General features: G+C 46.0%; 1 protein-coding gene across 1 annotated transcript in view; it reads left to right on the top strand.

The window, feature by feature from the left end:
* The window catches only part of gabrr2a (gamma-aminobutyric acid type A receptor subunit rho2a), a 69,271-nt gene that overhangs the window by 42,225 nt on the left and 13,219 nt on the right, over positions 1-13,827 (top strand). The window contains exon 6 of the mRNA XM_052085764.1: positions 1,714-1,854. Within this exon, the coding sequence (XP_051941724.1) occupies positions 1,714-1,854 (141 nt within the window). The remainder of the gene's footprint in view (positions 1-1,713; positions 1,855-13,827) is intronic.

Genomic DNA, 13,827 nt, shown 5'->3' with positions numbered 1-13,827 from the left:
TAATATTGACATTTTGCAATCATTTTTGTTACCTTTTTGTTTTGACACTCACTTGAGCAATAACTGTATTATTATAGTTGACTGGTTTCAAAATTAGTAATCGATGAATTTGTAAGAATGCGATGAGACAATTTTTTGTGGATTCACTGTCATAACGGCCCTTCAAGGGAAGACGTAATTCTAAAGTGGGCCACGACAAAATTGAGCATGACAACCCAGCAGGACAGCATATTTCCGTGTTTTGTATGATGCCAACAATGGTTTTCTTATCTTATCTTAAATAGTTGTTTGTCTACGCGTGCCCTGCGATTGGCTGACAACCGGTTCAGGGTGTAACGCACCTCCTGCCCAAAGACAGCTGGGATAGCCTCCCGCACCCCAGCGACACTCGTGAGAATAAGCCGGTCAGACAATGGACGGATGTATGACGAAGATCCCTGAAGCAGCTTGCAAGAGCAGCGTTGCAGATGTGTTCAAAGAGCCATTCATTTTTATGAATGATTGTTCAAGTAACTGTCAAATTCCTGATCTTCAAGCAGTGATATGTTTAATATCCATCTGGTAGAGGCGTGGGGGATGGCTTTTTGTATGTTGTGCAAGTGGAACTACAGAGTGGTTACTTATTATTATTGGTTGGATTTATGTTTCATATACAGTATGCATGTCACGTTGCGTGGTGGTGGTGGACCCCAAAAAGCACGCAGGAGGGAGGAGCAGGGTGTGTTTGAAGAAGTGCATTGATACAAAGAAAACTAAATCCAAAACAAACTCGAAAGTAACAAACAAAAATCATGAATTAAACAAAAACTATCAATAACCAAAACACTACTAGAACAAACATGACAGCAGCAAAGGAACAACAAACAAACATGACACTAGCAAGAGCAAACAATGACCCGACACTGACTGTTCAGGCTGGGAGTCCTTTTAAAGCCCTAATTACCTATGACCAACAGGTGTGCCGCTGCCGGGGGAGCCCTACAGTGCCACCTGTTGGTCCATAAACCAAATCATGACAATGTCAGAGTATTGAGAGTTGCTTGTGAGAAAATAGTAAATTTTGGAATGTGTGTGATGAATTCTTGAAAAATGTGTCTTGTCTGTCAGTGTGGTAGTCTCCAACCATCACCAAGGTCACAATCCTCTTTATATTGTTTTAGGACAACAGTTGATTGGGGTGATCTGGTACTTTCTGAAGTGTTGGATTTGTCAAATGTCTGGGTTAAGTGTTACGTTGAAAAGTCTCAGCAAGGTTGTGAAAGTACGGAAAAATCAATGAAGGAAGGCATGGGTCACCGTAGTTTGGGTTAGAAAGATTTGCTATTGTGAAGGGGATGTAGTTAATGGATATATTAATAATGATTTGTGGTCCTTGCAGATGTAAGACTGAATTATTGTGATGAAAGGTTAACTTGTCGTTCTTCATAATTGCCAGTCCTCGTTGTCTTGAGCTGTAATCTGTTTTAAAACATTGCTTCTAATATCTGTTAAATGACTTTCTTGCAATAAATATGTCTGGGTGTAATCTGAGAACATGGCCACTAACATTTGACAGCTTTCCAAAGGTAAATGAAGTTTGTGAGTAAAATTCCTCAAATTAATCGTGCCACATGGGGCAAGCATGTGGAATGGGAGTCTGGAAATTATAATAATTGATGAATAACAGTATCCATTTTGAATGCATCTAAAACAATGCTGTCTGATATTTTACAGATGCATACACAGATGAAGACTTGATGCTTTACTGGAAAAGCGGTGATGAGTCCCTAAGTACGGATGATCGGATTTCACTATCACAGTTCCTCATCCAAAAGTTCCACACTACATCTCGTTTGGCCTTCTACAGCAGCACAGGTATGGTGGTTAAGAATATTGTAATAGCACAAAAAATCCAAATGAGTCTTTCAGGAACTCAAATGGATGTTAGAACAGATTTTTTTCCACCATGAACTGCATGATACTGTTGTTTTTCTTCTGTTTGTAGCTTATCTGATACAGCCACACCACACGGCAAACGCTAAAATATCAGCCATTGCTGATTATTATTTAATCACACTCGGTGTTATTTCTGATCCGCTTTATCCTCACAAGGGCCGCGGGGGGTGTTGGAGCCTATCCCAGCTGTCTTCAGGCAATAGGCGGGGGAGACCCTGAACCGGTTGCCAGCCAATCGCAGGGCACACAGAGACGAACAACCATCCACACACACACTCACACCTCGGGACAATTTGAAGCAGCGTTTTTCAATCTTTTTCGAGCCAAGACATTTCTTCCATTGAAAAAAATCCCCAGCACACTACTCCTTGAAAATGTGGGGGAAAAAAATCTTATTTTCAGTGTTTTTTTTAACATTGAAGAATTATATACAGTATATGAAAGTATTTTCAAATCTTTCCTTTCCTGGCAAAATAGAAAGTTTTCTCTGATTGTGTCTTGAGTATGTCCACTTATATCAGTAGCCTCAACAACTTGCAACGCAAATGTATTACTGATACGGATCTTGTCCAAAACCACACTTTCAATGTCTGCAGACATATCATCAATACGTCTGGAAATTGTGTTATCTGAAAGAGGGACTTGGTCTATTTCTTCAGCCGCTTCGTGTCCGAGCAACTCATTTACGATGGATTTGCAGGGAAGTATTAATTGCTCTGCCACAGTGTGGGACTTTTTTGATTTAGCCACAAGTTCAGCGACATGGTAGCTAGCTTTCAGGGCTCTCTTGTTTACCTTTGCGATTTTTCTCATGCACGTTGCTTGTTTCTCAATGTGTTCACGCAGGCGAACAAAATGCTCCACATTTTTGTTTCGAAGTGAAGGGTTTTTTTTGTTTGGAGATGGCGTTTAAGTTTACTTGGGACCAAGCGCAGTTGAAGAGCCTTTCACCACATACCAAGCACAATGGAGTCGATGCCGTTGCATCTCTGGTCAAAGTTAATCCAAATGAAAGATAGCTTTCATTGTATTGCCTCACACTAGAAACTTTGCTAAACGTCTTTGCTTTCTTTTGTCCTCCACTCAGACTAGAACCTTCATCTCGGCCCGGATTTTGTCCAGGGTCCAGTTCAGAGTCAGTATTTTTCCTCTTCAAAAACCCTTTCACAGTCATCCTGCATCCATGCGTCTCTAATTCGCTTGTATCTAAGGACCAAGCAATTAGCTAGCTGCTCCATGTACTGCTATCAACCGGTATGGAAGAGTACTACATGATTACTCTGCCAGGCGATAGACCGCACAGCAGTGTTGTGGTCCTCGAGCCGGTCCTTGGCCTCGGGAGTCAAGTCCTTGGCCTTGAGTTGCCCGTCCTCGGACACAATGAGGGATTAGACTCTAATTTCAGGGGGGGGGGGCAATTATTTTCCCGCGGGGGCCAAATGAGAAGCAGAAAATATTGTGGAGGGCCGGGCCAAAAGTTAGAAATAGAAATAGAAAATAAAGAAGATAGCACAATGTCTTTGTATGCCAGTAATAATGTAACATTCTCCTCCACCATCACACTCGGCACCGGTTCTCCTCAAGGATGTGTACTGAGCCCCCTGTTGTTCACGCTCTACACATTTGACTGCTCTCCAACTCTTATAAGCGGTCCAGTTTGCAGAAAGTTTTTAACATGATAACAATCAAACCATTCTAGGAAATGTTCATTTACTCGAGCCACAAGCAATTCACTCTGAGCATGGAAATTGCCAGAATCGGATTGAGTAAGAATCGCTTCCTTGTTTTTCAAAGTCTCGTAGATTTGAGTCTTTCCGACTCCAGGTGTCTCCTGAATGTTTCGTACTTTGTTACCCGCTTCGTTTAATCAGATACATGTCACTTTCCCTTCCATGGTCGTTACTCTCTCCCTCTTTCTTTGTCTTCCTCTCCCTCCCTGTGCTCTGCAACTTGAAGTAACTGTGGCACCTGATGTTGAAATACCTGTAATTACTAGTGATGTGTCCTTCATCACAACTTTGAAGTGAATGATGGGAGCCGGCTCCTCACGATGGGAGCCGGTTCGAATAGGAGCCGACCTTTTTTTCTCCTGTTGTTTTTTTCCCCCCCTTCGGTTAAAGCCGCACGTGATTGGGCAAGATCTGTGGTAGAAGAGGTAGGGGAGGGTTACACACACACACACACACACACACTACAGTTTAGAGAGGGAGGAGGGAGGGATTAGAGAAGAGACACAGCAGCACGCGAACGAGACAGACGAGGAGATGACAGAGCTAGTTAGCAAAAAAAAAAACAACAACACAGTGGAAAGCGAAAAGGTGAGAAAATGGATAGGAAACGCAGTGAAATTTGGACTCATTTCAATTTAATTGATAGTTCAAAGGCAGCGTGTAGACTGTGCAAAGTTAAAATATCCCATAGATCAGGCTCCACAAATAACCTGCACAGGCACATCAGAAAAGTCCACCCATCAGTACAATTTCAAGAGAAAAGACAAGCAAGGGAACCAGATGTTAATGAAGGTGCTAGTGTGTCTGCAACTGTTGCTGCTGCTGCAATGTCACAACAACTGCCTAGAAGTACAACCCAGAGCTCCATGAGCCACTTTATGCAAACACCTATAAGGGCCGTTCACACGGCACACATTTGCTCCGGCGCTGCTCCGATATATTTTGTTGCGATATATTTTGCACCGCAGCAAATTGTGTGGAGCGTTCAAACGTACAAAGCCGACACAGTGTCGGGGCTGCCCCACTTGCGTTCACACGGCAGTTTCTGCAACGGAGCAAAACGACAGAAAACAAACGAGCTGTCATGTTGGTTCTTTTTAAAACGTACTGTATATACACAACTCAAGCGACTACTGGACCGGCACGTCCTTCTCTTTCTCGGTCTCCGTGCCTTCTGCTCGAGAGTGACCGCCCAAGAAAACGTAAATCAACGATGACTTCAATGACACTCAGAAAAGCAAACACTAATGCGCCAAACAGAAAATCAAGAGAGGAAATCACAAAATAAATTCTATGGGAGCGGAGGGTTGTGAACAAACAACAAAGGAACAAACAACTCAGAGGCAACATCTGTCCCCTCAGAGAGAATCTTTTCCAAAACGTGGCAAATATTAACAGAGAGGAGAAACAGGATCAAGCCCTCAAAGCTGAGCTTGGTTTTTCTTAATGCCAATCTTCACTCAAGACAAGTTGAAACGTTTACCTGGATGCTGCTTTTTTCTTTTTGTTTTACAAATTTTAAGTTAGTCCAGTGGTTAGCGCGTCGGATTCACAGTGCAGCGGTACCGGGTTCGATTCCAGCTCCGGCCTCCCTGTGTGGAGTTTGCATGTTCTCTGTGGTGCGTGGGTTTTCTCCGGGTGCTCCGGTTTCCTCCCACATTCCAAAAACATGCGTGGCAGGCTGATTGAACACTCTAAATTGTCCCTAGGTGTGAGTGTGAGTGCAAATGGTTGTTCGTTTCTCTGTGCCCTGAGATTGGCTGGCAACCGATTCAGGGTGTCCCCCGCCTACTGCCCGAAGACAGCTGGGATAGGCTCCGGCACCCCCCGCGACTCTAGTGAGGATCAAGCGGCTTGGAAGATGAATGAATGAATGAAAGTTATTTGTTGTGTGGTAGTCATGGCTTACTTGTTGTTTTACTGTAAACAGTTAAAAGCTTATAAATATAAACATTCAGAGATTGGACCTTTTTGTTGACCTTGTTTTGAGATGGGTCTTTGTACTTTGTTTTTATTTTTGTAGCACTCCATGTTGTACTCCATGTTGAGTAAGTTTAGAAGAATGTAAATAAATATTTGATATACTCTCTATTTTTTGCATTAGTAATTAATTTTACACATAATATTAGGTTATTTTTGGTAGTAAATTAATTTAAGCAACAAAAAAACTGAGGAGCCATTTGGGAGCTGAAAGAGCCGGCTCTTTTTAGGGAGCCGATCCAAAAGAGCCGGCTCTCCAAAAGGAAACAAAATGAATGAAATCAAAACCTTATGAATTCAAACCTTAACTGTGCACCAATCTTCGGCGGGCTGGATTAAAAAGACCAACGGGTCGGATCCAGCCCTCGGGCCATAGTTTGCTCACCACTGGATTAGAGCCTTGAATCCCTTGTCCTCAGGTATATAGTGGGTACAAGGTCTGCAAAATTCATGAAGGAATCAAATAAATTCCATCCAGAAAAACCCAAATTGATGGATTTATCTGTCGCTTTAAGAGGGGCGGGTCCGCCACTGACAGGTGCCAGTTCGTGCAATCTATAAAGAGCGGCATCACAGTTAGTTTCAATCACGGTTTGTTCCTTTCGCGATCGACAGTTTAAATAGCGTGTAAAGTCGTTCTGTAACAGTGGTGTCTTTTATGTAGTTATTTTTGCACAGTCGTCACGTTTGTGCGGTGGCACTAGAGTGTTTGTTTGAACCAAGTAATTTGCTTTACAGCTGGAGTCAATGATGCCGGCACTTCACTTCCGGGTTTGGCTGTTGGGATTCGGAGTCCTTTTGCTCGATTCCAGTTATATTTGCTGAATGCTTTCTCATGTTTGGAATAATGAATATTGATAAAACATAGTTTAAAATCATGGTTGATATAATTATTTTTTTATTATTATTGTGAAGTTGACGGTATTAAATTAATTAATGTAGTATAACCTCTACAGAGATACCGCCGCTCATTCCTGCCGACTGCTGTCAGGCTGCTGAATAAAAATAATAACAACAATAATAATAATAATAAATTGATGTGGAAAACAAATGTAAATAGCACTGCGACGTATCCATTTTGTATTTATATTGCACTTAATTGAACGGTGTTAGTTTTTTTTTCTTCTTTCTTCTTTCTTCTTTCTACCTACAATATTGCTGCTGTAGACTGTAAATTTCCCCAGTGTGGGACAAATAAAGGATATCTTAATTAGTGGGAGTGGTGATAATAGTAGTACTCAGAGAATGTTTAGAGATCAGCCATCTCGTTACCTCTGCGTCCCTCGTCCTAGACGAAAAATTAACCCACGGGACTCACAGTTCCAAACAATGTGCGTTTTTGGGACGCAAGGAAATTTCTTGCTGGGCGGCAGCCAAAGGTGGGGACCCTGGCGGTCCGATCCTCGGCTGCAGAAGCTAGCTCTTGGGACATGGAATGTCACCTCTCTGGCAGGGAAGGAGCCCGAGCTGGTGTGTGAGGCAGAGAATTTCCGACTGGATATAGTCGGATTTGCCTCCACACACAGCCTGGGTTCTGGTACCAGTTCTCTCGAGAGGGGTTGGACTCTCTTCCACTCTGGAGTTGCTCACGGTGAGAGGCGCAGAGCAGGTGTGGGCATACTCATTGCCCCCCGGCTCAGTGCCTGTACATTGGGGTTCACACCGGTAGACGAGAGGGTTGCCTCCCTCCGCCTTCGGGTGGGTGGACGGGTCCTGACTGTTGTTTGTGCATATGCACCAAACAGCAGCTCAACATACCCACCCTTTTTGGAGTCCTTGGAGGGTGTGCTGGAGAGTACTCCTGCTGGGGACTCCCTTGTTCTGCTGGGGGACTTCAATGCTCACGTGGGCAATGACAGTGAGACCTGGAGGGGCGTGATTGGGAGGAACGGCCCCCCCGATCAGAACCCGAGTGGTGTTTTGTTATTGGACTTCTGTGCTCGTCACGTATTGTCCATAACGAACACCTTGTTCAAACATAAGGGTGTCCATATGTGCACTTGGCACCAGGACACCCTAGGCCGTAGTTCGATAATCGACTTTGTAGTTGTATCATCGGATTTGCGGCCGCATGTTCTGGACACTCGGGTGAAGAGAGGGGCGGAGCTGTCAACTGATCACCACCTGGTGGTGAGTAGGCTCCGATGGTGGGGGAAGATGCCGGTCCGTCCTGGCAGACCCAAAAGTATAGTGAGGATTTGTTGGGAGCCTCTGGCGGAATCCCCTGTCAGAAGGAGTTTCAACTCCCACCTCCGACAGAGCTTTTCCCATGTTCCGGGGGGGGGGCGGGGGACATTGAGCCCGAGTGGACCATGTTCCGTGCCTCTATTGTTGAGGCGGCCAATCTGAGTTGTGGCCGTAAGGTGGTTGGTGCCTGTCGTGGCGGCAACCCCCGTACTCGCTGATGGACACCAGCAGTAAGGGATGCCGTCAAGCTGCAGAAGGAGTCCTATCGAGCCTTTATGGCCTGTGGGACCCCAGAGGCAGCTGACGGGTATCGACTGGCCAAGCGGACCGCGGCTTCGGTGGTCGCCGAGGCAAAAACCCGAGCATGGGAAGAGTTCGGTGAGGCCATGGAAGCCGACTTCCGGACGGCTTCGAGGAAATTCTAGTCCACCATCCGACGTCTCAGGAGGGGGAAGGAGTGCACCACTAACACTGTGTACAGTGGGGATGGGGAGCTGCTGACTTCGACTCGGGACGTTGTGAACCGGTGAGCAGAGTACTTCGAAGACCTCCTCAACTCCACCAACACGCCTTCCTAGGAGGAAGCAGAGCCTGGGGACTCTGAGGTGGGCTCTCCTATCTCTGTGGTTGAAGTCACCGATGTGGTTAAAAAGCTCCTTGGTGGCAAGGCCCCAGGGGTGGATGAGATTCGCCCGGAGTTCCTCAAGCCTCTGGATGTTGTGGGGCTGTCCTGGTTGACACGCCTCTGCAACATTGCGTGGTCAACAGGGAGAGTGCCTCTGGATTGGCAGACCGGGGTGGTAGTCCCTCTTTTTAAAAAGGGGGACCGGAGGGTGTGTTCCAACTACAGAGGGATCACACTCCTCAGCCTCCCTGGTAAGGTCTATTCAGGGGTGCTGGAGAGGAAGGTCCGTCAGGAAGTCGAGCCTCAGATTGAGGAGGAGCAGTGTGGTTTTTGTTCCGGCCGTGGAACAGTGGACCAGCTCTACACCCTTAGCAGGGTCCTTGAGGGTATGTGGGAATTCGCCCAACCAGTCTACATGTGTTTTGTGGACTTGGAGAAGGCGTTTGACCGTGTCCCTCTGGGAGTTCTGTGGGGGGTGCTTCGAGGGTATGGGGTACCGAACCCCCTGATACGGGCTGTTCGGTCACTATACCACCGATGTCAGAGTTTGGTTCGCATTGCCGGCAGTAAGTCGGAAGCGTTTCCAGTGGGGGTAGGACCCCGCCAAGGCTGCCCTTTGTCGCCGATTCTATTCATAACCTTTATGGACAGAATTTCTAGGCGCAGCCGAAGCATTGAGGGGGTCCGTTTTGGGGGCCTCAGTATTGCATCCCTGCTTTTTGCAGATGATGTGGTGGTGTTGGCTCCTTCAAACGGGGCTCTCCAACTTTCACTGGACCGTGTCGCAGCCGAGTGTGAAGCGGTTGGGATGAAAATCAGCACCCCCAAATCTGAAATCATGGTCCTCAGTCGGAAAAGGGTGGAGTGCCCCCTCCAGGTCGGGGAGGAGATCTTACCCCAAGTGGAGGAGTTCAAGCATCTTGGGGTCTTGTTCACGAGTGGGAGTAGGAGGGAGCGGGAGATCGACAGGCGGATCGGTGCAGCGTCTGCTGTGATGCGGACGTTGTATCGGTCTGTTGTGGTGAAGAAGGAGCTGAGCCAAAGGGCGAAGCTCTCAATTTACCGGTCGATCTACGTCCCAACCCTCACCTATGGTCACGAGCTATGGGTCGTGACCGAAAGAACGAGATCCCGGATACAAGCGGCTGAAATGAGTTTTCTCCGCAGGGTGTCCGGGCTCTCCCTTAGAGATAAGGTGAGAAGCTCAGTCATCCGGGAGGGGCTCAGAGTCGAGCCGCTTCTCCTCCACATCGAGAGGAGCCAGATGAGGTGGCTTGGGCATCTGATTCGGATGCCTCCTGAGCGCCTCCCCAGTGAGGTGTTCCGGGCATGTCCCACCGGGAGGAGACCCAGAGGAAGACCCAGGACACGCTGGAGAGACTATGTCACCCAGCTTGCCTGGGAACGACTCGGGATCCCCCGGGGAGAGCTGGAAGAAGTAGCTAGGGAGAGGGAAGTCTGGGCTTCCCTGCTAAAGCTGTTGCCCCCGCGACCCGGCCCCGGATAAGCAGTAGATGATGGATGGATGGATGGATGGATGGATGGAAATTTCTCAGTCAAAACAAACAAGCAAAAAAACTACAGCAAGCCTGAGAATTTCACAGTAACAATCATCACCGATAGTGTGTCGTTTCCGTGGCGTCATTTTCACGGTACCGAAAAACAGTTTTACTATAAAAGTCACCGCACACGAGTTGACTGTGTGATCAACACGATTTCACCGCGCCTGTATGTGTGTTTGTGATGTGGTGTGGTGTGTTAGTGTGTTTCTTCTAATTTACTTTCGTTTTGTTTTGTTTTCAGTGTTGGGGGGATGCAACAGATGACGTTATGTGCGCATGCGGGTTGCTATTTTAGTCCGTAAACTGAGGAATCGCGCGAATGAAAGTTTGAGATGGCGGCGAAAAACACTCACCATGGTCTACTCATTACGACATTTAAGAAATGGGAATGCTAGTCAGATTTTTCGTATGAATCGTCCAACGGGCGTACCACTAAACTCACCTGTGACGTATGCACAGAACGCGAGAGCGAGAGATGACGCGAGGCACGATTACGAGGCAAGTTGGTCATTAGATTTGTAGGCTAATCGCTATGAAAAATATGAAACAGTATTTTTTATTCTATAATTTACTGGTTGTAGCATGGTAACTTTATGAATAAAACATTAATCACAAAGTGTAGTCATGCTAATGTTGATGTTGATAGAACGTGTGTTAAATTCTTTCGTCAAATTGAAAGTAGATTCCACATGCATCGTCTTGGGAAGATGATGTCAAGCCACATCAATACTTACCTGTATTAATGATTACCAGTCAATTAATCTTTGCAGTGTGAGCTTGGAAAATATTACTCTGATGATGCCACATGAGTACACCAATTTCTGATCCATTTATTTTTTGGAATAAACCTGTAATACACAGCTTCTGATGTAATGTTCATTGTTAATTCATAGTTTTCAAACATTGGCCCTTGAAACATTGTACTTTTGAGTTTTGTAATTCTTGATTATCAATATCAGTCAAAATAGAAAAATGGGTTCCCAAGATGAACGTTTACAGAACCAAACATTTTTTTTCCCATTGGGTAATCCGACAGAACCGAAAAACGGTTACCATGAATTTCCGAAATCCTCAGGCCTGTTCCTGAATTATTTAAATTTTTGCAGCATTTGTTTATCATTGTATGTACAGTATATGTTGTTGTTTCTGTTATTATCATATGCAACTGAACAAGTAGACCCTTTCAGAATTTGAAATTTGGGACTCTCACAATGCATAATGGGACTCATACTTTTCTGATCAGCGCGTCCCTGGGACTCGCTGCCGGTAAACTGTAAAATTATCACTGCAGAGATTACCGCTTTTTCTGCACTCAGTGATTGACTTCGAAGCAAAGTCATTTCTCAACTTGTGTTCCGTGCCATGTCATGCCAGTTGAGTGTTACTTCATATTAAGAAACTACTGCACTAAAACATTAATTCATGAATGTATATCATAGGATTTTATTTTTTTTCTCAGTATAAATAACACGTACCCTGACTGTTCTACTCTTTGAATAAAAACACTTCATTCAAGCGTTAGGGAGTGCAAAGGGTTATGATGGAGGAGTGTTCCAAATCATGAGGACCTGCCAAGTGGTATGATAGCATTGTTATACATGTCCTTGGCTAGGCCTCAGTTTCAAAATCAGTCCTTGGTCCTTGGCCTTGGCCTCGGAGGCAAGTCCTTGGTCCTTGGCCTTGGCCTCGGAAAAGTTCACAAGTCCTTGGCCTTGGCCTCTGCGGCAAGTCCTTGGCCTTGGCCTTGGCCTCGGGTTGCCGGTCCTTGGACACAACACTGCCGCACAGGCATACAAATTGGATACATTTCCCACGGCACACCTGACAGTATCTCACACCAGTGTTCTGCGGAAGCATTTGAAAAACACTGATTTAAAGTCTTCAATCAGGCTATCATGCATGTTTTTGTAATGAGGGAGGAAACTGGAGGACCCAGGAAAAACGCACGAAGGCACTGGGATAACAGGAAGGCCGGAGCTGGAATCAAAGCTCTGCAATGTGAGGTCGACGTGCTAACCACTGGACCACCGGGCCACCTTACCTGGTCAGGGGTGCACATTACGTCGATTGACCGGTAGATCACGGACTGGTCCCAAGTCGATCACATTGGGTGTAGAGGAGAAAAAAAAACAAACCACAATTCACAGAGGACACGGACAAAGAATAGGAATCTTGAGGGCCGAACTTTGCATGTTCTGCCCGTGCCTGCGTGGGTCTTCCAATTTCCTTCCACATTCCAAAAACATGCATGGCAGATTAATGGAACACTCTAAATTGTCCCTGGGTGTGAGTGTGAGCATGGATGGTTGTTCATCTGTGTGCCATGCGATTGGCTGGCAACCGGTTCAGGGTCTCCCCCACCTGCTGCTCCGAGACAGCTGGGATAGGCTCCAGCATGCCTGCAACCCTCGTGACTATAAGCGGATCAGATAATGGATGCATATACAGTAGATTTATGTAGTGTGGATCTGTGTTTTTTCCCCTTTAGTCATCATAATAACATTTCATTTATAAGCGCCTTTCACAACGATCAAGGACACTATACAATCAAAACAAGAACAATAAAACCACAAATAAAATTATAAATAATAAAAGGAGAGCTTGATTTTTTTTCTTTTTTTTCTGCTTGGCTCTCGACGAAGGCGCACGCTTTTTGCATAGCTCCCCTGCCCTCCCACCTTTTTTTTTCCCTGATCGCCACTTACTCTTTTGTGCTGTCTTTGTCTAACTTTTTTTTACCTAGCCTCCTACTGTTTTCGTCCGAAGAACTAACCATGGAATTAGTTGGCTGGTCTCTCGATGTAATCGACAAAATTTTTTCGACGAAAAGAGCGTGCAGTGGGGAGCCTGCTTGCCCTCCGAGGACACTTGCTGCCGGATACGCCCTGGATCCATGGAGAAAGCGGAGACCAGTGTGCCTGACAGTACTGTCTGTGGAGGATGTGGAAGACATCTACATTTTTGGCCTTTTGATAACCGGTATGCTGCTGTTTGGTGTTGGCAGCTTGCTGTTCTATCGCAAAATTCAACCGACGGGAGCGGCTCTATTGGAAGTGAAGAAGCTGCCGGTCACTCTGGATGGCTTGGCGCGAATGTCCAACACTCAGACTCAAGCGGTGACTGAGCTCAACCGCAATAATGTTGCGGTTTTGGAGCAACTCCGCGCGATTGAAAATACCATGGAGAAGTTGGAATCCACGCTGCGGAAAGAATTTTCGGATCTGAATGATCGCCGCCAGTGAGGAGATACAGACCAAGGACTCAAGGCTGTCTGGAATTGTTGGCGGCCATCTCTCCAAAACAAACAACGCTATCTGGCCTTTCCCCTGGATGGAAATACACATGGAGTCTAGGGCCCCCACCACCACCCCCCTCCTTCTCGGCCATGGACTGATAAGCCGGGACTGTCTTCATGATGAGCAGAAGCAGCTATGACCTGTACACGCATACACATACACGACTGGACAACCACACGCGCATACACATCCTTGTTATCACCGTCTTCATCGCTCCGATTCTTTTTCCCCCGTGACGCGGTTCGATAATGCAGAGCTCAACGGTAACCGTGCAGCTGGTCATTCCTGCCACGTCGCGGTTACCCTATCCCCCCCACCCCCTTTCCATTCATCCTCCCCCTTATACATGTTATGTCTTGTGACTTGTTGTAACTGTCATATGCTTATTCATGTGCTAGGGTCTTTTTTTATCCTGGACTTAAATTATCCTCGGAAGAGGATAGTTCGAGCGTGGTTTTTTTTTCGCTCTCCCTACCCAGCGTTTTTCCTTTCTGAATTCTGATTGTAATTTC

This window comes from Hippocampus zosterae, chromosome 14, assembly GCF_025434085.1.
Source record: "Hippocampus zosterae strain Florida chromosome 14, ASM2543408v3, whole genome shotgun sequence".
NCBI lineage: Eukaryota > Metazoa > Chordata > Actinopteri > Syngnathiformes > Syngnathidae > Hippocampus > Hippocampus zosterae.
Note: the sequence above shows the minus strand (reverse complement) of the source record. Positions and strands in the feature narration are given on the sequence as shown.